The sequence below is a fragment of the Garra rufa genome, chromosome 18 (genome assembly GCF_049309525.1).
Source record: "Garra rufa chromosome 18, GarRuf1.0, whole genome shotgun sequence".
NCBI lineage: Eukaryota > Metazoa > Chordata > Actinopteri > Cypriniformes > Cyprinidae > Garra > Garra rufa.
Genome location: NC_133378.1, coordinates 28,978,308 through 29,005,658, shown reverse-complemented (window position 1 = coordinate 29,005,658; position 27,351 = coordinate 28,978,308). Strand labels below are relative to the sequence as shown.

The 27,351-nt window shown below is 34.4% G+C and overlaps 1 protein-coding gene across 2 annotated transcripts; it reads right to left on the bottom strand.

The window, feature by feature from the left end:
• Positions 1 to 24,995, bottom strand: selenoi (selenoprotein I). 2 transcript variants are annotated; one of them, XM_073822947.1, is made up of 10 exons: positions 24,853 to 24,995; positions 21,734 to 21,802; positions 20,152 to 20,260; positions 19,335 to 19,409; positions 8,283 to 8,545; positions 7,618 to 7,726; positions 7,439 to 7,487; positions 7,119 to 7,299; positions 6,791 to 6,973; positions 1 to 2,875 (listed from the first exon to the last, which is right to left on the bottom strand). In XM_073822947.1, exons 1-10 carry the CDS (start codon positions 24,907 to 24,909, stop codon positions 2,768 to 2,770), a joined length of 1,203 nt encoding a protein of 400 aa, XP_073679048.1. In that variant the 5' UTR covers positions 24,910 to 24,995; the 3' UTR covers positions 1 to 2,767. The 2 variants fall into 2 exon arrangements, with proteins under 2 accessions (XP_073679048.1, XP_073679049.1); XM_073822948.1 differs by having other exon boundaries at positions 2,810 to 2,875.
• Positions 24,996 to 27,351: the final 2,356 nt, after the last annotated feature.

The window sequence follows — 27,351 nt, the reverse complement described above, 5'->3', positions numbered from 1 at the left end:
GAATGTTTAAAAGAATAATTTAAAACATACAAATGTGTAAAATCACTATAATAGTATCACATTGTATTTTATTTACAATATTGTAAACTTGTTCTAAAACATGAAGACAGAAATACATTACTGTTTTAAAATAAATATTAAATATTGTTAAATTTGGGCAAAAAGTAATAATACTTCAGTTCAACTGGCAATATTACAAAAAAGATGTGCAGCCCTATATTTAAATAATTTTCAAACTAAAAGAATTGCTTAATGATTATATGTTTTATCTGTTTACTTGCATGTCATTAACCAACGTGAGGAAATGTGAAATTGTTAGATTATTGAAATAATCACTTCTTAGGAGATAATTCAAATAAATATTTTAAGTCTTAAGAGATTTGGCTGACAAAAATTAATAAAGTTAGGGAACTTCTCAATGAATCAAAAAGACACGATGTCCATTGGGTTCTCTTAAAATGGGATACAACTTTTATATTCAGAAAAATATGTGCATTAACTACCAAAATGTGCAATGCCGATACCATGTTATTATCTTCCACAATATGTGTTAATTCCACAAAATAAACATTGGTGGTGCACTATTCAATACCTGAAAAACAGATGACGTAGTGTGCCTTTGAGTGAAATCCTGCCTGTCATGAGACTAGGGTGTCAAAATCTGCAATAGGACAAAATGATACTGTGGATACACTTACATTTAATGGGGCAGCACAGTAAGATAATGTTACAACATGGCTGGATTTTGTTTTACAATATGCAGAGGTTTGAGTGTTTTAACCCATTTTAGATTAAAAAAGTTACATTTGCTTGTTCTCCAAAGCATGACACAAATGCAGATAAACAGCACATGATGAGTCCTCCTGCAACTAAAACTCATATTTAAGAGGGACGTTTAGTTATGATAACACAAAACAAAATGTCAAGAAGCCACCTCCGATATTATGTGCACTGATAACTTGAAATGTGCCGTTTGAGTAGTAAATTTGACTTCAAACATCAGACTCTTTGCAAAAAAAAAATATATAAACTGTTCTACTGCATAGAAAGGAAAAGTGCCATCTGCTGGCTCAAACCTTTCTAATGTAAATTGTGCAGGACTGAGTATCATCACATGTTCTTTAGCAAACAATATACTGCAAAAGTGTTATTTCTCCATTCATGTGAAATGGAAGGTATTTGGAGGATAAGAAATATGCATTTCATTGTTAAGATAAAATAATAAAAGCAAGATGAACAACAATACAATGTTATAACATGAATAAGCTGTACATGTTTCAACAGCAATCAATCATCTCTCATTAGAACATGTGGAGGCATGAGGTTTCCAGAGTGAGTGTAAAACACATACAGAGATATATACATACAGTACATATGCGCATACATACACACTCACTCATCCATATATTTACACATACATTCAACACACACACTTTAGACAATCAGTGAACGTTTAAAAAAAATCCTATTACCAGTATAGAAGCCCTCAGTCCACCAAACACAAAATAAGATACGTAAATGAAACAAAGAAAACAGACTAAATGCTGGAATGAGCTTGTTGCAGGCCATGACACCTGCAGTTTGCAGGTTTAACAGACACATTGGTGGCACACAGACTAGTGCTTTTATCGTGTTTATAGAACGGAGCGAGGTTTGACTCGCTCACTCCGAGTGCACCCTCTCCTGGTCAGGGTTTGAAGCGCACTCTTCATTTAAGCACAAATAAACTCAATAAAAGCTGACTAGTGAAGCAAACAAAAAGTAAACTGGAAGAAACAGAAAATCGGCACGCAGACACACCATCACCAATGTAAAAAGGAAACAAAAACAAATATCCCAGATGCAGTAGTTATACAAATTCAATCGGCCAGATGACGTTGTGGCTTGAGCTGTGTGTTATAGACTAGTTGTGGTTGTTTAAATTTGTCTCGTGATTATTACAATTTTGTATAGTTGTAGAGATCATCAAAAGCACCATAGATTTAAATAAGCATCTAACATCCCTGTTCCCTCATACATATAAATAAATTTCATATTAACTGCAAATTAGACTGTTTTCACAGTCTGCTTTTACTGTCCATTATAGAAACATAATTAATGCCTCTTATTTAAAAACAAAAATAAATCCTTCCCCCAAATTGAGCAATTGAGGCCAAAATTAAATGTAAAATCGAATAGACATTCATCACATCCTATGTGTGTGTTCATCATCACGTGGTTTGCGTGTGACTCATTTTAGAGCGTGAGATTAACCGTTCACGGCTGCTAGTATCTCAGCTGAAAAGCACATTTCCTTAGGAAACAAGCAAAATCCCCAGCTTCACGGATACCAGGCGACCAAACAGTCTCAGCTCGGAGCGAGCAACACAATACAGCTTTCTAGTAGGAATGGGCCCTGTTACACAGCTGCAAGTCGAGGCACTGTAGGTCCTGGGCTCAGCGGGTCCGTTTTTTTTTTTTTTCTGAGCTATCGAGTCCCATGGTTGTAACTGTGTGTCCGAGCCTAAAAAGTCCTGTGGCGCAGCTCCACCTCTGGGCACAGTGGGCCCTGTGGTGCAGCTCTGCCTCGGGGCTCGGTGTGCCCCATGGCACAGCTCTGCCTCAGGGATCAGTGGGCTCTGTGGTGTAGCTTCATTCATTTGTTGATTGAGCAGCATCCTCAAAATAAGGCGGCGCATTTGGTCAGTACAATTTGGTTTCCTGGTGTTAGCTGTGTCTCCTTGGTGATTGGTGAGAGTCGGCTAGCTGAAGAGCATGCTGAGATGGCTTAAACCTCAGCAGCCTTCAGGCCGATTTTCTCCTCGTCCTGTCAGTCCGAATTAGGTTTCTTTAGTGAGAATGCGTATATGTTAAAATGATCACTCAGCTGGTGCACCTGCACAAGGAGAAAGAATAAAAAAAACATTAGCTATTAAAAAAAATGACATTATATTTACTATATGTGACCCTGGACCACAAAACCAGTCTTAAGTCGCTGGGGTATATTTGTAGAAATAGCCAAAAATACATTGTATGGGTCAAAATTTTTGATTTTTCTTTTATGCCAAAAATCATTAAGAAATTGAGTAAAGTTCATGTTCCATGAAGATTTTTTGTAAAATTCCTACTGTAAACATATCAAAATGTAATTTTTGATTTGTAATATGCATTGTTAAGAACCTAATTTGGACAACTTTAAATGTGATTTTCTCAGTCTTTTTGATTTTTTTGCATCCTCAGATTTCTGATTTCAAATAGATGTATCTCAGTTAAATATTGTCCTATCCTAACAAACCATACATCAATAGAAAGCTTATTTATTGAGATTTCATGTGATGTATAAATCTCAGTTTTGTCAAATTTAACCTTATGACTGGTTTTGTGGTCCAGGGTCACATATATTATATCATAATGTTTAACAAATTTTAATGAGTTGTTAATCATTTACTATTATCATTTATAAATGATTTTTATTAGTTACTATAATATTATAAATTATATTAAATTAGTAGATTATTGTAAATACAACAAATAAAATTTAAGTTGTCCTAATAATAAATTCTATAAATAATTTACAATATAAAAATAATTACTAATGATTATATATATATATATATATATATATATATATATAATTTTTTTATACACACACAAAACATATAATTAATAATTACAAATTATAGTCATGTTATAAATTATAATATAATTACAATAAATTAAAAATTACGTATTTTATATATTATACATTTTATTTGTTATAATTAAATATATAAGTTTGATTATATATTTTTATAATAGCTATAACAAGTAATTGAATATATAGTAGTTTTACTTTTCTATAATTTCTAATATGAATATAATTACTAATATAATATTTTTAATATATATTAAAAACACACATTCATATATATGTGTTAAAAAAAATATACACACACATAAATATATACATACACACTATTATAAGCATTTATTGATTATAATATTGAAGCAATAATTATAATGATTATTGAGCTTATGTATTAAATTAGTTGAGTTAATTATTGTTATATATATATATATATATATATATATATATATAAAACAATAATTAACTCAACTAATTTAATATACACACACACACACACACACACACACACACACACACACACACACACACACACACACACACGCATAAAAATAATTTAATATATAGCCATTTTATATCATATTAATGCTGTTTACACACACCATGCAATAAATCAGATCATATATAATTATTTTTATATTATAACAATTTAATATATAGCAATTTTATTTCATATAAATATATTGAAGTGATTATATTTCTATAACAATAATTTATATGAATAATTACTAATGCTAATTGTAAATTATTTTTAATATATATTATACGAATATATATACACTATTATAAGCATATGTGACCCTGGACCACAAAACCAGTCATATGGTTAAATTTTACAAAACTGAGATGTATATATAATATGAAAGCTCAGTAAATAAGCTTTCTATTGATGTATGGTTTGTTAGGATAGGACAATATTTGGCCGAGATACATCTATTTGAAAATCTGGAATCTGAGGGTGCAAAAAAATCAAAATCCTGAGAAAATCACCTTTAAAGTTGTCCAAATTAGGTTCTTAACAATGCATATTACTAATCAAAAATTACATTTTGATACATTTACAGTAGGAATTTTAAAAAAATCTTCATGGAACATGATCTTTACTTAATTTCCTAATGATTTTTGGCATAAAAGAAAAATCAATAATCAATAATTTTGACCCATGCAATGTATTTTTGGCTATTGCTACAAACATACCCCAGCGACTTAAGACTGGTTTTGTGGTCCAGGGTCACATATTATTAATTTTTATTAGTTATAATATTGAAATAATATTAAATAGTTTTAAAACATATGTATTAAATTAGTTGAGCTGATTATTGTAATTACGCAAATGTATGTGTGTGTGTGCATATATATATATATATATATATATATATATATATATATATATATATATATATATATATATATATATATATACATACACACACACACACGAAAATATGTATAATACAATAATAATTACAATACAAAAATACACACAATTACTTATTTATAATATAAAAAATAGCCATTTTATTATTTATTTCATACTACTGATCTTGCAGCAGTTAATATAATAACTAATGATTACTAAGTTATTATAAATGAATTACACTGGCGATCAAAATTAGAGAACACTTTCAGATACCTCCCAGTTATTGGTGTTAATCTGGCACCTGGTGCTAATTTCCTTGATTACCTGTCAACCCCTATTTAACTGGCAGCCTAACTTCCAGTTTCACTGACTCTGCAAGATGGTGGGCCGTTCTAAAGTGACTGAAAGCCCCCGGCAGCAGGTTGTCCAAATCTGTGATTTCAAGAATATTGAATCTTTACAACATCACAAACTCATTCAAGTCCCCCAAGAAGGCTGGTCGTCCACGGAAGACAAATACAAGAGAGGACAGGATACTGCGGAGGATCTCAATGGGCAATCGTTTCCACACTGCATCTGGAATTGCTCACCAGATCAGCGCTGAACAGGGTAAGGATCTGTCTCGTCATACAGCGTCTCGACGTTTAAGAGCATTTGGACTGAAAGCCCACTCTGCAGTGGCCAAACCTCTCATAACAGAAAGAATCAAAAGGCTAGACTAAGCTTTGCTGAGGAGCATGTTGTATGGACAGAGGAGAACTGGTCCAAAGTTTACTTCAGTGATGAAAGCAAGTTTAATTTATTTGGGTCCGATGGGAAATATTATGTTCGGCGACAAACTGGAGAAAGACTGAACCCAAAGTGTGTAAAGAAGTCAGTGAAAAGTGGAGGAGGAAGTGTCATGGTTTGGGGCATGTTTTCTGCAGCAGGAGTTGGGCCTCTTATACAGCTACATGGCAGAGTGAATGCAAATGTTTATCAGAACCTTCTTCAACAACATATGGTTCCTTCCCTGCGGTCATCACCCAATCAGCCCGCAGTGCTCATGCAGAACAATGCTCCATGTCACACAGCAAAACGGGTAAAACAGTTCCTTGAAATTGAAAACATTGAAATAATGACATGGCCTGCCCAGAGTCCTGATCTCAACCCAATAGAGAACCTCTGGAAAATCCTTGGCGACAAAGTTATGGCAAAGAAACCAACTACAGTCACCGAACTGTGGAGAAGACTGGAAGAAGAGTGGACCAAAATCACACCAGAGCAGTGTGAGAGACTAGTGCTGTCCTGTGGCCGCAGATGTGCTGAAGTCATTCAGAGCAGAGGCCTGTACACTTCCTACTAATTGCTGACTGTTGTAATCTTTTTCCACGCTACAGTCATTGTTGTTCTCTAATTTTGATCAGTGTGTTTTCTGCAAAATAATGTTTTTTGTTGAAATGCCTTAGTTATTTTGTGGAAAAGGTGTTCTGGTAGCATGGTATAGACGGGACAAAAACTCCAACTGTTGAGCAGTGAAGATGACATTATTTCAGAATTGTTCAATTGTTTATAAATTGTTCTCTAATTTTGATCGCCAGTGTATATACATATATTATATATACATAATTACAAAAACAAGTAATTTTAAAAATATTGCAGTAATTATAATATCTATAACTGACAAATTATTATAATATAATACAATTATATGATGTACAAAATTACAAATTATAATAATTGTAACAATTATATATTAAAATTTTGCTATAATAAAGAATTTCTGTAAGTTAAATTTAAAAAAAAATTTGTCATGACTAAACAACTAATAAGTAATCTTTACTCACAACTGATACTCCATAGTGTATGTGAGTGAGGAGGACTATGGCGGTCCATATGTAGAGGACGGTAATTTCATTATTCTGCAAAGTCCCAGATATCACTAGCAGCACCACAACGGTCATCGGCAACAACAGCAAACTCAGTGGCTTGCATCGAGTATTACTCATCTGGCATACAATGAGCTTGCACTGAGAGAGAGAGGGGGAGAGAGAAAGAACACGTCAGGAGCAGACATCTGACAAGATGTTTCAAATGGAACTGAAAGACATCCATTGTCACGGCTGCACAACTTGTTTATCTACAGCAGAGAGCTAGAGGACTGAGTACACTCACAGTAACATTGGAGAAGGCTGTTCCCACCATAAGATAAAAGATTCTGGGTTGATCTTCGATGATGTTTGAAGGAGAGAGACTGATCCACAGCGTAGACAGCACAAACAAGAGGACGGGAGAGAAAAACGGCAACAAGGCCTCATACACCGAACTGTGCTTCAGGGTGTTATTACGATACGCCCTAAAATAATAACACAGAGAAAGAGTGAGAACAATTATTCTGTTCCAAAGCATACATTATTTAACAGAACGTAAGTAAGATACAAAGTATAAGGCATTTTATGTAGTCCAATGCACAAGAGGCCTAGAATGAAACTTACTTAAAGACATTGTAGAGGCTCATTGGCAATGTTACAACAAATAAACAACCTGTAAAAGAAACGAATGAGGAAATTAGATTAATCTTTCAATTTGCAAGTTTGGCCTAAGAGCGACTGAAAATGCAGAATTTGAAGTGTTAACTACAAGAGGAGCCATCGACAGGGCAGAATTCACTCACCAACAATCATAACAGTGAAGAAATCTCTGTAATGAAGACTCCAAATAACAGGTTTGTACCATGTTTCCACACCAACCACTGCTGTTACTATGTACACGAAAGAGATCGTCTGGTATAGAAATAGAAAAAAAGACATTAATTCAAATTCTAATACTTAAAGGGACAGTTCACTTAAAAAGGATAATTCTGTCATTAATTACTCACTCTCATGTAGTTTCAAAGCCATAAGACCTTCATTCATCTTTGAAACACAAATAAAGATATTTTTGATGAAAACTGAGTGCTTTCTGACCCTGCATAGACAGCAAAGTCAACCACAGTCAAGGCTCAGAAATGTAGTAAGAACTTTAAAATAGTCCATGTGACATCAGTGCTTCAACCATAATTTTATGAAGCTACTAGAATACTTGGTGTGCACAAAAAAATAAAGAATCTAAATAACGACTTTATTCACCGATTTCTTCTCTACCAGGACAGTCTGCTGCTATTATCAAGAGACCCACAACGCATAATTAAATACCTTAATTTGTGTTCCAAAGATGAACAAAGGTCTTGCTGGTTTGAAACCAAATGAGAGAGAGTAATTAATGACAAAATTTCCACTTTAGGGTGAACTATCCCTTTAATGTTACAAAACATCACATGTATATATTTGAATAAATTACCACTTGACTGATGTCGTAGCCCCAGGGCAGGAACAAAATCCCAGTGTTGTACTTTTCCCAGTGAGACAGTATGAAGGAAAACAGGACGACCCATAACAGATAATACAGCGTCACCACGCCGACACCTGTCTCACCCCGTCCGAAGACAGAGTACACTGTGGCGACGAAGAACACACAGGCCCAGCTGTCCAGGCCGTGGTCAAATAGCTCACCCAGCGGCGTGCTGGAGTTTGTTCTCCGAGCCTGTTTGCCATCCACACCATCTGCACGTATACACAGCAAAATATATTTTAAAAAGTCATATACAGTGCTTTAGAATTTTCTATATTTCTGCATAACTATGACCCAAAGCATCATCAGATTACTCATAAAAGTTCTGAAAGTAGACAAAGAGAACCCACTCAAACAAGAGAAAATATTTTCTTTGTCATTTATTTATTGAGAAAAATTATCCAGTGTTACATATCTGTGCTGCAAAACTATGTGACTCTCTTGGATTAACAGTTTATTTAAAGGTGAAATTAGAGTCCATCTGTGCAGATGTGTTTTCAGTCAGTGCAACGACTATCAAATGTCAGTACATGACCGGTTTTATTTAAAGAACAGGGACCTATCATAGTCCGATAATGTCACAAACAAAGGAGATTACTGAGGGGGAAAAAAAAGAGTTGATGTTGCTCATCATGCTAGGAAAGGTTACAAAACCATCTCTAAAGAGTTTAGATTCTACAAATGCACAGTCACACAGATTGTGTACAAATGGAGGAAATTCAAGACCACTGTTACCTTCCCGAGAAATGGTCGACCAAAGAAGATCATTCCAAAGCAAAACGTGTAATAGTCTACGAGGTTGCAAAAGTTCCCAGGGTAACTGCTAAGCAACTAAAGGCCTTTCTCACATTGGCTCATGTTCATGAGCACACCATCAGGAGAACACTGAGCAACCAACAGTGTGCATGGCAGTTGCAAGAAGAAAGCCACCGTTCTCCAAAAAAAAAAAAAAATTTGCTTGCTAAAGATCATGTGAACAAGCCAGAGGACTTTTGGAGAAAGGTTTAATGGATGGAGGAAGCCAAATAGAACTTATTGGTTTAAATGATGAGCTATTATGTTTGGAGAAAAGAACACACTGCATTCCATCGTAAGAATCTTATCCCATCTGTGAAACATGGTGATGGTAGTATCATGGCTTGGGCCTGTTTTGCTGCATCTTGGCCAGGACAGCCTGCCATCACTGATGGAACAATGAATTCTGAATTATACCAGCAAATTCTAAAGGAAAACATCAGGACATCTGTTTAAGAACAGAGTCTCAAGAGAACGTGGGTCATGAACAGTGTTGGGTGTAACACGTTACAAAGTAAGTTTTCAGTAACTAGTAGTGTAAGGCATTACTCGTCTGAAAATGGTAATATTATTACAGTTTTCCCGAGCTAGTTACTTGCGTTACATTTGCCAGTTGCACCTTCATCACACACAAGGCACACAACACAGAGAAGGGAAGGGGAGGGGGGCGTGAATGGAACAGTGATTGGTCTGGGTTTGGCACGAGGTATCATTTACCATCACCGATTGGTCGATACCCGGCAGCCGGCAACAGAGCGGCACCCGCAAAGACAGATGGGGAAAAATTGAAGCGTCAACAACGGCAAGCTCTTTTTCAGAGGAAGGTTCCCAGCAACAGAAAGCTAGTTTCGACGGGTGGAGATTCAGTCATTGAATCTTTCAATCAGTGAATGAATGCTGCGTTGTACAGTATATTGAGAAAGACGCGCCATGAATTGCATCTGACAGAATATGCGCTGTAGCACGAAATACAATATATTTCTTCGAAAGCAGATTGTAAAGATATTTTAAAAGACCTCTTAACGCCTGTGATGAATCACCACATTTTTTTGAAGGTGTGCCTCCGCTAAAAGTGTCCGCCGTCTTCTTCTTCTTCGTGTATTTTAACGGCAGTTCGCAACCAACGTTAAGGTGCGTTACCGCCTCACGCCGTCCGGTTGAAGTATGTTATTTTTATTTACCCGCCACGGTGGCTGGTGGGTGAAGCAAGTTTACCCGCCACAACACAAAATCACCCGCATTTGGCTGGTGGCGGGTGCTAATTTCCATCCCTGCTCATATAAATTGAAACAACAAACAAACTGCTTCAGCCAGGATAAAGAAACAAAAATAATTAAAGCTGAAAGCAGTGATGAAAGGGCCCTCGCACCCGACTCACCGCCGACCAGTGGCTTTAGGAAAACAGCTAACGGTGGGCAGTATGTTTTTAATACAGAAAAAATAGGAGAAATATGTCAGTCAATTAAATGTGCCAAATTTCCTGCTGCCAGCTGGTGGCACTATGCCTATAACTGATTATTGACATGTGGATGATATATCCTGCTGCCAACAGGTGGTGCTATGATAATATCTGAATATTGGCCTTTAGGTGTCTTCAGGCCAGAACTCTTAACAAACCTGTGAAGTTTGAGGCAGATCGGACATTTTATGGCTGAGTTATAACAACTTCTATGTCCATGGCGAAACAACAAACTTTGTCAGGCCGCCACGGACACGCCCTTTAACGAAAACTCAAGATCTTCGCAATTTAACATCTCTAAGGCCTCTAGATCAGACTGACCAAATATAATGTTGATATCATTAAATCTCTAGGAGTTTGCTATAAACCTAACCCCCTGCAAGGACTTCAGATAATGCCAACTGTGAACGAATATGCAACATCTTCCCTATATTCTGATGATGATGATAAGAACATGTAATTCATGATGATAACAATGTTATTATTGCTTGCATTACGTCCACCATTTCTGCTTAAATGTCATCGTTACCTATCTGTACAATTTGTGTGTGGATATTGCTTTGCTGGTGACTCCTGTTATAAGACATCACTCTTAAGCGCTACATAACTAAGAATCAATTAGGAAAACGGTGTCCAGTTGGCACATGCATTCACAGTAACCCTCTGCCAGCTTGGATTTAAAGTTTACAGAATTGAAAGGGTTAAACTTTAAAATCAACACACAGACACATACAATATATAAAATTTTGCCATCCAGTTTCATTTGTTAATATTAACTATATTAGTTAACATGAACAATAATTAAATAGCATTTATTATTGTTAATTAACATTAACCTAAAAAAAGTATTCATATATTGTAAAGGTAAATTAGTATCTTTTTACATTAGTTTATGTACTGTGAATTAACATGAACATGAACACAGTTCATGTGGGTGTACAGCAATACACAAAGTGCTCTATAAACGCTTCATTCTTTCAAAATATCTTTAAAAATCAAGTTGAGTATTGTAATGGGGCGATATATATATAACTCATCTTAAAATGGTAAAATTTTCAGATGTTTTGAACAGATAACAGCAAAGTTTGTTTTGTTGTCAAAGTTTGTCTTGAAATTGTTAATTTAAATTTTATATTCAATAAATAACACTATGAAAGTAAATGTCTATCAATGAAGATAAATCGCTCATGCTAAAAAGTTGTATTTTTCTTAATCTTTTGCTATCTGACTGCATAGGACAAGTTCATGGTACAGTTCAGTAAAAAATGAATAAAAAAAACAACAACTGCAATATACAAAGAATGAAAGACTTAGTGTCCCTTTATATTTTCTCAAAATATCAGACTCTCAAAGATCAAGTCGATTACACTACATATGTGTGCATTTCTTCTTCAAAGATGGTCTATTGCAAAACAGTTTCACTCTCTCTCCCTCTCTCCCTTTCACCCCTCCCCCCTTCAGTCACTCTTCAGTCACTCTGTAGTGACTCAGAGACAGTCAGGCAGAGTGACAGCAGGTTTCTGAATTCTTTTTTTAATTTTCTTTAATTCATAGAAGCTTGTATAAAATTGATATTAACAGCACTTGCTCAGAATGATTAGATCTCTGTGTGAAAAAAGTTTTAAAGATTTTGGATGCTGCACTTTAAAGATATAAAAAAATTACGCTCATCTTTTTTACTATATCTTTAAAAAATCACCACGTCAACACCGTTCAAGATATCCCAAATCCGCTCGCAATTTAGCATCTTCAGAATCTTCTCTTCATGTTAAAAAAGTTTGGTGTGAACAGCTTGTTCTTAGGAGTAGTATGAATTTGTTTACAGCCTGATTTTTCCAAAAATCCACATTCAAATCAAAATAGCCGGCTTCCTGTTGGTCTTAGCTAATGAGTTTAATTTAGAAAGTTGTCCAGATTGATGAGAACAATATATGTGCAGAGTTTGGTGACTGTAGGAAAAACTAACCCCCCAACTTTTGTCAAAAGATGGCGCTTTAGAGTGCCTGCTCCACACCCATTTATGGCCTTTTGCCAGTGTCTAACTATCATTATTATTGATGTGTGTGTTGAGTTTCATGAAATTCTAAGCATGTTATCTGCCTCGAAAAGACAGGAACCTAATTTTGAAGTTTGACACGTTGCCATGGCAACAGCATTTGATTTATCATCAACCCCTTTACATATTCTCATCGGCCGTGTTTTGACATTATTTTGATGAAGTTTAAAGAAAATCGAGTAAAATTAAGAGGCTGATTTCAAAGCATTTTGAAAATGACACACTTCCTGCTGCCAGTTGGTGGCGCTATAACTTTGACTCATAATAGTCACGTTTATGTAATCGGCATCATACAACGAACAAACTGGTGAAGTTTCATCAGAATCAGGTAATGTGTGCAACAGTTATTAGACACTTTCTGTTTCTCATTTCTTGCCATAAATTTGTCGCCTTGCCACGGCCAAACAATTCGAGATATCAAAATCCCCTCATAATTTTGCATCCCCAATGTCTTGAGATCATGCTGACCGAGTTTGGTGACAATCCCATGGAAATCCTGGGAGGAGTATATCAAATTCCAGAGCATGCACTTTTTAAACAGCCCTAAATATCTCACTTCCTGTTGGGTGGAGCCCATGACATAGAGTACAAAAGTTGTTTGGCTCAGTGAGATCTATATGTGTACCAAGTTTCATATCAATACGTGCAAGTATGTGTGCGCAGTACATCAAGTTTTAAAACTGTGTTCCAGGGGGCGCTGTAGAGGCCCTGTACCACGCCCGGGTCCCAGCCTCTGTGGCGTCCGCATGACGGCAGATTCCAACATGCGTGCAAATTTTCAAGAGTTTTTGACCATGTTAAGGCCCCCATAAGTGCCCAAGATTCCTTAGAAGAACAATAGGGCCCTCGCCCTTTTGGGCTCGGGCCCTAATAAGAATCCTTAGGAGAACAATAGGGCCTTCGCCCATCCTGGGCTCGGGCCCTAATAAAGAGTTAATCCTCTTCCAGAAGGAGGTGCTGTTTCCCGCATTTTCCTGGTAACATTTAGACTAGTGGTGGGCCGTTATCGGCGTTAACGTGCTGCGTTAACGTGAAACTCTTATCGCGCGATAAAAAAAATATCGCCGTTAATCTATTCTCAAATTTGGGTTGGGAGCTGGGTCTAAACTACGCAAGCTATGATGACTTTCACCTTGATAGTTTAACGCGGATGTATACCAAAGACTATAGAATATGTTCGCGCGTTTACGTCTCCTCCGCCAAAACACAGACGGGGTCGCGTCGTCCTCCATTCATAAAAACCGAATCTACTATAGCGCGAAATGCCACGTAAATTCGTCGTTTTTTGGATTCATAAATCGAATGTTGGTCAGTCACTTAATTCAAATCGCGATATGGACTAGTGTATGTGAAAACTGAAATGCAAAAAGACCGTTTTAAGATGAATCCGATATGTTCCGTTTGCCTAGCTGTATGTATGCATTGCGGAGACGAGCTTTTACTACACGCATACTGAAACACACGTGACGCTCCCGGTAATTTTTGGCAGTTTCATCTTACATGAACAGATAAACTCAATCTCCCAAACTGCTGTGAGTGTCACTTTTACCGTTTCATTTGAGAAAACTAGCATCATATCATACTGTATGACACAGAAACTTCACGGCAACCTGTCAAAATAAAAGTACGGTGTAACATGTAATGGGCTGGGTAGGTGTTGACGTCAAAAAAACACAATCTAATAGGTAGAAAAAATAATTTCATTGTTAGTTAGTTAGTAAACACAAGTACATCTAATTGAACATAATTTATTTTCATCAACAAATTATCATAGAACAGCTTTATGAGCTTTATGATCCATTCTCAAAGACTTTAAGTCATTATTTGGGTAGTGTAGGATTACAAATTTAAGAAATGTTGATCATATGTTCTGACATAGCTTCACAGGAAAATCTAAAGTGAAGTATATTCTATTTAGCTTCTAAAGGTACAGATGATGACATTCTAAGAAGATCAAATCAGGCAGCCCAGGTGTCTGAGACATTAACCTTTTGTTCTCAAGCTACAGCGATGCCTTTGTCTCTATGATAATGTGAAGGTATGGGCAATACTGTCAGACTGATTGGATTAGCACCTATGCCTATGAATGACACTGTTATGATAATGAGATCAGGGCTGGGGAACTCTGGTAACGGGCTGATTCCTGTACTGCATTTGCATGCTTTGTTTAGATTGACTCCACCTCTATGTAATCCTCCCCCTGGAAATATATTTAAACTGTATTGTATCTGACATTAGTCAGACGACTTTTGATGACTGCAGCGAACGAACAGCTAGGATCTCAATAAAGAGAAACTTCTGCTTCAAGATATCCAAAACGTCTCCTGGTCTCTGAGAAAAGTTCACAACAGTAGCACACATATTCTGAATGCCTTCAGCAGAATTCAAATTAGCCATTTTAATCTAGATTAATCTAGATTAATTCCAAGATTTAATCTAGATTAATCTAGATTAAAAAAATTAATCTATGCCCACCCCTAATTTAGACACAAAGTAACACAGTGGTCATGAATTACTTTATAAGGAATTAGTACAAATTAAATGAAAATGACAAACTTTTCTGAATACAGTTAGTTTCCTTTTTAGACAGATTCATTTAAAAAACAACAAAAAAAACAAAACAGCGCCACATTTTGACTGTGAAACGTGCAGTGCTCATGTTTAAGGAAGTCAAAGCCTTTTTGAAAATCTATTTGAAGCGGCCAGCGCTGATATTATGGCGAGCATTTGCATGAACTTTGTATAACTTACCAATGGCAGAGTTTATCCGAACTTAAAAAGCCGAACCACTTCCACACCACTTTCTTCTCTTATCAACTATTTCGTCTGCCTTCTTACTTGTGGAAGCTTGTTCATCCACATCTGTATTGCGGTCAGGGGTACTCATTTTGTAGCTAAAACTTTCTGCGACAGAGCTTAACCAACCAGAGTATGTGAGCGGAGTGGAGCAGCAACAATTTCCCCTCTGCGCTCAGTGCATTTAATAATCGCTCCGCTCCAGCTCCACTCCGGGTTCACAATTTCCCGCTCACGCTCCACTCCTCGCTCACTGATATCAAAAACACCGCTCCCCCCTCGCTCCGCATCAAAAAAAAATCAGAAATAATGTTTGAAATATAACAGTCCTGTTCATAACATATATTAAAATAAAAAAATACTAAAATAAAATAACAGGAGAGTTTGAAACACCTAGTGTGCAAACTTTGTTCCTACCACAGAACAAGCTAATAACATTGTCAGCATTAAAAGAGTATAATTGCTGCTTTTTGCAGTGCAAAGTTTGTAATGAAATAAAAAAACATTTTCAGTCAGTTATTTTACCTATGGATCGCTGCATTTCTTACAGATTTCTGCTCATTCGAAATCGGATACCATTACATTTGTTTTAATGCATTATTGACAGAGCGATTGCGTGTGAATAAGTGTTGTACCTGTTTAAATCATGCTTTCACCTGAAAATATTCAGTATCTAGAAGGAACAAACTAATTCCTTGTGAACTATAATTTACCGCTCATGTCTATTGCCGTCATCATAGCCTTCACATTATTTCTGATTTGAGTGATCCATCTCTATCAAGCTAGCTATATATGTTTAACATATTACGGACCGTTGGCATGAATTGTACTCGTGATGGAGCGCTCTTGGAGCGAGTGAAAACCACGACGCTCCGACTTTTCAGAAAATCCGCTCCTCCCTCCATTCACAATTACACCGCTCCACTCCGCGCTCCGTTCACATACTCTGTAACCAACTACTGCTGAGCGCTGGCAGCGTGTCTGTGCTGTACGTCATCACGCAATTCTGTTCTGCTCTTTCTGACGGCTGAACACTGAACATCGTTCAGTGACAAATGCTAATGTATAAATTATTATATATATATATATATATATATATATATATATATATGCAAATGTATATCAAAATATCGGAAATGGGTTTAAATATAGTATCACCGTTATTGAAAAAAATCTCGATATATATTGATATCGAATTATTGTCCAGCCCTAGCTGAGTCCAGACCTTAATCCAATTAAAATGTTGTGTAAGGACCTAAGCAAGCAGTTCATAGGAGGAAACCCACCAACATCACAAATTTTAAGTGGTTCTGCACTAAGGAATAGGCTAAAACTCCTACATATTGTGTAGGACTGGTCAGCATTTACAATAAACTTTACCTTTAGATACTGCAGCAAAAGGGGGTCACACCAGATACTGAAAGCAAAGATTTGCATACTTTTGCAATGCAGAGATATGTATGTAACACTGAATCACTTTTCTCAATAAATAAACTGACAAAATATTTTTTCTCACTTGTTTGATTGGGTTCTCTTTGTCTACATTCAGGATGTTTGATGATGTTTTGGGTCATATTATGCAGTAATATAAAAAATTCTAAAGGGTTCAGGGTAATTCCATGCAAATTTCAACCTTATCATGAAAAAATTAAGGTTTTACAAAGCTTGTACTATACTGGTATCACTTATGTCAACATTTGGTGGTTCAAATACCCATATGAGGTCTCTCTTAAAAGTTTTTAAAGCATTTTTTTATTTGCATGATTTTCCATAGTCTGGTAAGTGCTATTTTATTTTATTAACATTACATATTCCTCATAAAGACACATCAAAATTAAAATAAAGTAACAATTATGTTCTGTGAAGACCCATTGCGTCTATTTGTTGGGTATTATTTCAACTGGTTTGTGCATTGTAATTTGCAGAAATCCTACAAAATATGTAGTCTTTTAACATAGAAAACGCATGCATAGACTGCTATTTTTCTGATGTTTAGACTTTAATAAACCCTTGCTGATACAATATACATAGATGGTGTGGTATATTGGTAACACATACATTCTCTAAGCATTTATATGTCACATCCATAACGCTGGATTTGCCCTTCACAAAACTTTCAAGTATCACTGTATGTAAACATCCACACAGTACCACACAAATTTGTTTCTAACCTTGCTACCACATACACATAATGTTTCAGAGGTTCTCTGGATCCTGGGCATAATATTCACAGCTCTTCTCTTACTAAAATATAGTGTTAAAGGTATAGTTCACCCAAAAATGAAAATTACCCCATGATTTACTCATCCTCAAGCCATCCTAGGTGTATAGGACTTTCTTCTTTCAGATGAATACATTCTGAGTTATATTTAAAGGGGTGATGAACTGAGAAACCAAAATTCCCTTGATCTTATGACATACAAGGTCATTGTACTGTAAACATCCTCTAAGTTTCAGAACTCAAAACTTTGTCATTAGTCTAAAAACAGATTTTATTGAAGGCAGTCTGCCAAATACAGCTTTTGGATTGTTCCTATGTATGATGTAATAGGTAGATAAGCACCACCCTCTGCAAAAGATGATCAACATTGCTGGCTGTTTCATATTTCAACAGGCAAAATCTGTAATATTCCGTGTTATACACAAAATTCTGTTTTGGACTGGATCCTGCAATTCCATCCACGTTTTTCGCTTTACCATCATAGGACCCTAAATACAGCTCTTATTAAAATGCTAAAGTACCGGTACTAGTAAAATGCAGAATTGCACCATTTTTTAAAGCAGGGCATCGCGATACTATTTTAGTATTTAGTATTGTGCAACACTATAGTCTTGCAAGAAAATTTAGTTTACAGCAAAGAAAAAATATCCTCTTGGCTTATATCAAAATCCTCAGACAGTTTTCTTCACAAATCCTTGTTTTATACTTCTAATTCATGACGGTTTTGTTTTGCTCTCTCCTCTGTGCTTACACTACATTGTATGTTTTTAAAGGGACATTATTAACAGTATAAAAAAAAAAAATAAAAAAAAAACGACACTGAAAATTTACGTCAGTTAAGAGGTTCTGAATTTTGGTTTCAATTACTTTTTGATTACATGTCCAGCCATATCCTTCATCATCTGCTGGAACACCACTCTCTCATGAACGCATGTACGACAGTTAGCGGAAGCTAGAGATTATGGTGTATAAAGTTGTAAATACAGATATTTTTCTAAACATAAACGCATCAATTCACCCCATTTACTGCCATTATAAAGCTTGGAAGAGCCCGGACATTTTTTAATATAACTCATCTGAAAGAAGAAAGTCATATTCATCTGAAAGAAGAAAGTCATATACACCTAGGATGGCTTGAGGGTGAGTAAACCACAGGGTAATTTTCATTTTTGGGTGAACTATCCCTTTTAGAACAAGCCTCTGCAAATTTTCTGCATGGTCATATTTTCATATGCAAATGTGTCTTGTGGCTGTATTACGGTCTGATGTCCATCTGGGTCAAAGTGCTCATCTAGTGACTTATTAATATATAGGGCACAAATCAGTAGGTTATAGATGTACACAGGTGGGACTAAAAATATGATTTGGTTCTGGTATAAATGAAGCCCAACACACCCTGTTGCTAATATTAATCAGAAAATATTACTGAAACGCCCAGCGTTTGTACATTTAAAGATCGAACGTCACTATTTTTAATTAGTTACTATTTAGCTTTTTTCAGTAAAGTGAGCATTTGCTGTGTTAATGAGACTTGTCTGAATGACAACTTGAACAATATTTTAAACACACTTAAAGCACACTTTGCAGAAGCATTCAGTAACATTAGCCACTATCTCACAGAAGATCGGTCAGTTAACATTAGTACGGTTTAAAAAAACAAAAAGACACACTTACCTAAGGTATAGGCCAGAAAGTTGAATAAACCAGCAGATATCCACACCCAACTTGGCACATGTAAATGGCCTTCCCCTGTGCCATAAAACAACACCCACCAAATAATCAATGTCATTCATAAACAGGTACAATCATTCAGCATTCAACCTGAAAAAATACTATTAGTTAGACAAATAAATTAATCATTGATATATTGCACTTATTTTATTAAATATATATGCAACAATTTATATAACTTAAATATAAGTCCAAAAATAGTAAACTGCAGCATTAAACTAAATAAATTGATAAATATACCCAAGAAAATAACTCCTTTTTTTAGTTAATTTATGAAGAATGATTTTAACTTTTCAATGCAACATATCAGTGATTTTACTAAAGGTTTTGTCTTCATTACTACTTAATGGAAACAGATTTGTTACTAGGAAAAACAACACTTTTTTTGAAAGCAGAACTTGTTTGTAGTGTCGCTTCTTTAAGTTATTCACTCCACAACACTAAATGCACAGTGTGTTATGGATGTGTGAGAGAGCTGGCAATGTGTACAGGTGTGGCTGTGTATTAACAGATGGCTAGTTGATAATTGAGAGAATGATGAGCTGGAAGTGAGACCTTGATCCTTGTCATATAAAAAAGATAACATACTTATACAGCCTCTCTTCTTATCAGTGCATCATCACATAATCACCAATTGGTTGTAATCAAAACAAATGTTTTAAGGTCCCTAAGCTTTCAGAAAGAGAGCATTCCCCACAATACCCTCACACTAATGCATCAAAACCATAACAACCATACCCACACAGTTTATTGAGCTCACCTGAGGCATAAAAGTCAAAGTCAAAAAAGGACAGCAAGGTGAAGGTGAGAACCAGGAACATGAACCCTGTAAATGTGATGAGGTTTGGGGCAAGCCATGTGGGCAAGATCTGAGAGACAGCGAGAAAGGGAGAAATTAGCAAGCTGCAAATGGTCTGATCTCTCTCGCAGGTAATCAGATCCAGACGGAACATTCATTAATGTTGCATATATGCAACTCAATGAAAGCAAAATGCAGCTTAATGTTATTCTTTTCATGGATTAAAAATATTTCTATGAAGACTGAAAGAAACAAATCGACATAAACATATCTTTATAACAAAATAACATGCAATAAACACAATTTAATAATAGTTTATTTTAATAAGATTATATTTTAAAGATTTATGTTTTAAAAAGAAGTCTCTTCTGCTCACCAAGCTTAAATTTAATTGATCCAAAATACAGCAAAAGTAATATAGTTAAATATTTTTACTATTTAAAATAACTGCTTTATGAATATATTTTGAAAATGTAATTTATTCTTGTGATTTCAAAGCTGAATTTTCAGCATCATTACTCAAGTCTGCAGTGTCACATGATCCTTCAGAAATTATTTTAATATGCTGATTTGCTGTTCAAGAAACATTTATTATTATTATTATTAATAATAATATTTAAAACAGTTGAGTACATTTTTTCAGGATTCTTTAATGAATAGAAAGATACAAAGATCACAATTTATCTGAAACAAAAAGCTTTGGTAACATTAAACACTAAACCATTCAAAAGGTTGGAGTCCGTGTCATTTATTTATTTTTTGGGGAAAGAAATTCTAGAAATCAATCATTTTATTTAGCAATGATGCTTTAAACTGATCAAAGGTGACAATAAAAACATTTATGATGTTACAAAATATTTATATCTCAGATAAATGCTGTTCTTCTGAACTTTCTATTCATCAAAGAAACCTAAAAAAATTGTACTCAGTTGTTTTCAACATAATAATAATAATACATTTTTGAGCTGCAAATCAAAATATTAGAATACTTTCTGAAGGATCATGTGACTGGAGTAATGATGCTAAAGATTCAGCTTTGAAATCACAGGAATAAATTTTAAATATATTCAAATAGGAAACAGTTCTTTTAAATAGTACAAATGTTTTAAAAATGTACTGTCTTTGCTGTGCTTTGGATCAAACAAAAGCAGTCTTGGTAAACAGAAGAGACTTCTTTAAAAAACATTTAAAAAATCTTACTGATCCCAAACTTTTGACTGGTATTGTACAATATAAATAAATAAACAAAACAATAACTGTAAATAGGAAAATATCACAATTTGATAAAACTGCATAACTAATATAATATATCATTTAAAATATTATAAAATAAATACTTTTGTTTGTCATGAAAGGGACCTTTGCATTTGCTTGTCTTAATGTCAGTCTTAAATGAATGCTGAGTTAATAAATAGTACAATGAAATAATACAAAACAAATGAATCTATAATTATTAGATTATTATGTTATATGCGACACTGAATGTCCCTAGTGTATTTTTAGTAACATTCAAAATGACAGCCGTGACTCTGAACGCTCTCACCTTCACCACTGAGTTCCAGAAGGGGTGCATGACGTAGATAGAGAGGGGGTTGGAGTCAACCGCACTGTACTGCAAAAAAAGAGATGACAAAATATGCAGAGTAAGAAAACCCATTAACACTCAGGCCCAGAAGTGTGAATGTCGAAAGGTGCTACCAACAGAATGTTTCTGCAAACTTCAAATGAGATGATTAAAATGGAAGCTACATAATATCACTAAATCTCTAATTACTTTCTGCCCACACTGCAGGTACAACTGGAAAATAAACTCTGAAGTACAAACCTAGAGACAAATTAGAATGGCCTGAATGTACTAATGTCTAATTATTAAATGTGAAACTCTTCGCTAAAGCACACAATAATAAGTGGTATGATTCAGCGGTGAAGGTCACTGTTCATGCTTCCCAGCATGTATTCACTGTGTGAGCTCACACTTGAAGCTTAGGGACAGGGCGGCTATGGAAGCCTTGAAAACATCTGGATCTGGGAAGGCCTGAATCAAACTCTCTTGAACCCCTGAAAACTGTGCTTTCTAAAATGTACATTATTTTTAAACAGTCCAGTAAGCTCGGGTTAAATAGCTTAGTACAATTAAAAGCTGGCAAATTAATGTATACAAAAATCACAAAATAAAACACACACAAACATGCTACAATAAAATTCACTTATTTTAAACTTTTTTACAGTTTCAGTTAGAAGAAGAGATAAGATATTCAAATTGCGGTAGTTATGAGGGGGCAGTCATGCATGTTCAATCGCCCCCTACAAATATGTGCAAACATGCAGAACAAGAATAGCACATACCAACTCAGCAGCCTGTGCACCTAACAGCCCAAAACACTGGTAGTAAATAAACACAGCTTATCAGGGCAACAGGACATTACACCAGGAGGCACACAGGGTCAGAGCCACTTTCATTCACAAGTTCTGTTAAATAGCCACTCAGAAAAGAGCTAAACTCTTCGTCACACCCAGGAATTCAACCTCTCGACCCCTACACTTCCACACCCAGTTAACCAAACTATCCTCTTTAGAGATACACTACCACAGTACAGTATGATTTTTCTTCTGTTCACCAAGAGTGCATTTTTTTTTTATCCAAAGTACAGCAAAATGTTGAAATATTTGTACTATTCAAAATAATTTTGAAATATATTTTGAATTAGATTTTAAGATGTAATTTATTCCTGTAATTTCAAAGCTTAATTTTTCAGCATTGTTACTCAAGTCAAATTACCATTCAGCCATCATTCTAATTTTCTGATTTGCTGCTCAAAAAAACATTTATTATTATTATTATTATTATTATTATTATGTTGAAAACAGCAGAGTAGAATCTTTTCAGGTTTCTTTGATGTATAAAAAGTTCAGAAGAATGGCATTTATCAACTGTTTTAAATATTGGTAATATTTATGACTGGTAGTGTACCTAATATTAAAGTTTTGCAACCAATACCAATAGAGAAAGAGAGATTTAATTATTAATTATAATTTAATAAAAATATAACACACATTGTGAAATATCATTACTAAAAAATAGATGAAAATATGAAAGAAATACAAAAAATACTGTTACTAGTTGTTTGAAATATTTTGTTTTCATTTTGGGCAATGTTTGTTGATTTTCCTTTGTTAATTTTAAGCCAATTATACAAAAAATACATTAAATAAGCATGTTCTTGTTGGTTCCTGTTGAACACACAGTGGAACATAATGACATTATTGGCAGCATATTTTATTGATTGAAGCTACAGTAAAACTGTAATATAAATATCATTAGAATTTAAATAAGTGTTTCACAAATTTAATATATTTTAATATGTAATTTATACCTGTGATTGTAAACCTGGATTTTTAGCATCATTACTCCAGTCTTCAGTGTCACATGATACTTCAGAAATCATTTTAATATGCTGATTTGGTGCTCAAGAAACATTTCTTATTATTATCATTGTTGAAAACGGTTGCACTGCCTAATATTTTTGTGGAAACCATGATGCAGTTTTTCAGGATTGTTTTATGAACAATGGTTCAAAAGAACAGCCTTTATTTAAGAGAAATCTTTTACAACATGTATATTTAGTGTCTCGTTTGATCATTTTAATGCCTTCTTGCTGAATAAAAGCATCACTTAAAATGTGACCCTGGACCACAAAAAAACATTCTTAAGTAGCACAGGTATATTTGTAGCAATAGCCAAAAATACATTGCATGGGTCAAAATGATTGATTTTTTGATATTCTCCTATTCTAACAAACCATACATCAATAGAAATACTTATTTATGATGTATGAATCTCAGTTTTAAAAAATAACCCTTATGACTGATTTTGTGGTCCAGGGTTACATATGCTTTTAAAGCTACTGCAAACTGATTAACAATTATAGATTAAGTGTGTGTGTACATAGATAGATAGTTATATAAATTATAATAATCATGAACAAGACACAGATACTGTTTATGCAAGCCAAGGGGTTAATAATTGGATAAACAAAGAGCTTTGCATCTCAATCATTTCAGGTGGCTCTTCTTCTGTAAATTATATCAGACGACTCTGACACTACACTACTATATACTGTAACACCTGAATATTAAATGAACACAACGAACAATTAAAGTGAAAGCACGGGGAACGTGTGACTCACATGCAAATGATGTCCTAACCATAGATCCTTGATAGAGGCGGAACCAGGAGCCCATCCCTTTACAATTCAACCCAATTTACAATAAAAAACCGACAACAGAAAGCATGTAGATCAAGTAAAACAAACTTGCACACCGTGTTTGTGTTTAGCTGGTAAAACAACACAATCGCATAATGTTTAGAACTGAAGATCTACTTTCACTGGTGGTTTCAAGTCTCTGTGGCAAACCAGTGAATTAATGATGCTAATCTTCGAGTTGGATGTAGTAGCAACTAAATGGTGTATCAGCTCATCCCACAAATTCGAGGGGAAAATGTATTATTTCTCTTTAAAGCTGACAATAAGCTGCCGTTGTCCTTTCTAGAGAGTGGCACACACCGGTAGACCTCATGCTTCATGATAGCATTACCAGCACGGCTCGGCTAGGCGACACCCTAAAAGTCCTAAACATTGTGCACAATAAGAAGGACCTCACCTTATATTTATCAAAACCTGAGAGTTGCTCTTGGGTGACATAGTGGTAGAGAGCCATGACGACCGCAGCACGGCTCTGAAACGGACCGAAATTCACCACCCGAGTCGCCTCACAGTATCCGCAGTGCTGCGCGTGAGCGGCGGCGGCGGCGGTGCAGTGGCGTGACGCCCGAAACTCCGCCCACCCACAACCCAATGTGTTTTTTCATAATAAAAGCCGACGTGGAACTTGAGGTAAAACATCAGAAACAATTTAGTCTAGTCTAAAAGATATTATTTTTAATTATAATAATTCTAAAAATAAAACTTTGGAACATATTTTTTACTTTTTAATTTTATATGGTAAGTTTTTCATTCACAAACAAAAAATTTCAAATAGTTCCCCTTCTTATCCCTTTTTTAAAATTGAAATAAAATCACTTCTAAAATCTCTTCACCTGATAAAAAAAAATAAAAAAATGCAAGATTCCTGAATTATTATAATGAGTTATTTAAAGAAAGCCTGTGTATGCAGATGCTTTCCTTATATGTTTTTGTTTCAATTTCTTTGTGATAACATTGTAATTTAATGTAAATTCTGATGTTTTTTTCTTTGTATCAATGTTTATTTACTTTTAATGCGTATATGTTTGTGTTTGTCATCAATGTTTAATTTAAATTATTGGTCATTATTTTATGGATTTGTAAGTGATCCCTTGGCTTTGTTATTTTTATATTATCTGTTCAAGCATTAATAAAACAACAACAACAACAACAACAACATCAAAACTTCCGGTTTTGGACGAACGAAAAAAAAAAAAAAAAAAAAAACCAATTTAGTCTAGTCTCACCGGAAGATTTTACACAAAATATATCCAACCAACATGTTGTTCTCTAACTTTATGGATATTGGAAAATAATTTTCTTCTTGTAACAGTCGTGAGGAGTCTTAATGTCATCTGTTTGTTTAGTGTACAATAATTTTGAAAAGATTGTTTTTCTGCTTTTTCAGTCAAAATTAATCTAATGATAACACTGAATATGAAAGAAATTATTTGTTATTTTGAGAATGATGATAAAAATGTTCACAATTATGTAAATTTTATCATCCTGAATGGCAATGTTTTCATTTATAAGTATAGATTGTCAAAATCCCCTACTTTATACAAGGTTTTCTCTAACGAAGTCTCTTAAAGTTGTAAAAAAAAAATGCAAAAGCTGTCGATTATAAAATATTATGAATCTGTCTTCCTTTTTGTTTTTGTTCTTTAACCATTTTTGAAGCTTCTGTTTTTGATGCCTGTTTTTCTGTAATTATGTTGCTTACATGTTCTATAATAAAAAAATAAAAACACTTTAGTCTAGTGTAGTTTCCATTTCTTTTAGATTTTCGTGCCAGAGACCTCTATTTAAAAATTAAATGGGCATTTATATACTGTCTTGAATAAAGCCCCAAATTTTTATATTTAGTAATATTACGTGCTGTGCTTGTCATTTATTTTAATGTAAATGAATGTAATTTAATTTATTTGATTTACTTGCTTACCTACTTTTTTTCTACGGACCACCAAACCCCTGGACTAGTATACAAAAAACATATGCATAGTATTACAAAAACTATTATTTTACACTTATGTATCATGAGCTGGGAATTAGGGTTAGTAGTCACACTTCTTTTTTTATCATTCATTTAAAATTATTTTTTCTATGGGTATGTATAAAATATCTATTTAATACATTATTTTTAGGTTAAATGTTATATGCTCAAGGCTGCGTTTATTTGATTAAAAATACAGAAAAACAGTAATATTGTGAAATATTATTGCAATTTAAAATGGTGGACATCTATTTTAATATACTTTAAAATAGAATTTATTGCTGTGAAGAAAAGCTGAATTTTCAGCATCATTACTCCACTCTTCTGTGTCAGGATTCTTTGACGAATAAAACTTTAAAAAGAACAGCATTTATTTAAAATAGAAATCTTTTCTAAAAATATACACTACCATTCAAAGTTTGGGCTCAGTTCCTTTTTTTGTTTGAAATAAATTAATACTTTTTAATAATTAAATTAATGATTTTTTTTTTCAGAAAGGATGTGTTAAACTGATAAAAAGTGAGTTATATGTTTAGAAAAGATTTATATTTTGAATAAATGCTGTTCTTTTTAACGTTTTATTGAAGAATCCTAAAAAAAAAAATATCACAGGTTCCAAAACAATATTAAGCAATATCTGAATGATTTCTGAATGATCATGGGACACTGAAGACTGTGTCCCATGACTGAGTAATGGCTGATGAAAATTGTATTTTAAACTATATTAAAACAGAACACTCTTGTTTCAAATTGTAATAATATTTCATAATATTACTGTTTTTTCTTCATGTTTTGTTCAAATAAATGAAACTTTGATGAGCATAAGAGACTTCTTCATAAAACATTAAAAATCTTACTAATCCCAAACTTTTGAACGGCAGTGTATATAAATAAATATGGACACGTGGCTCGCTCATTTTCGCT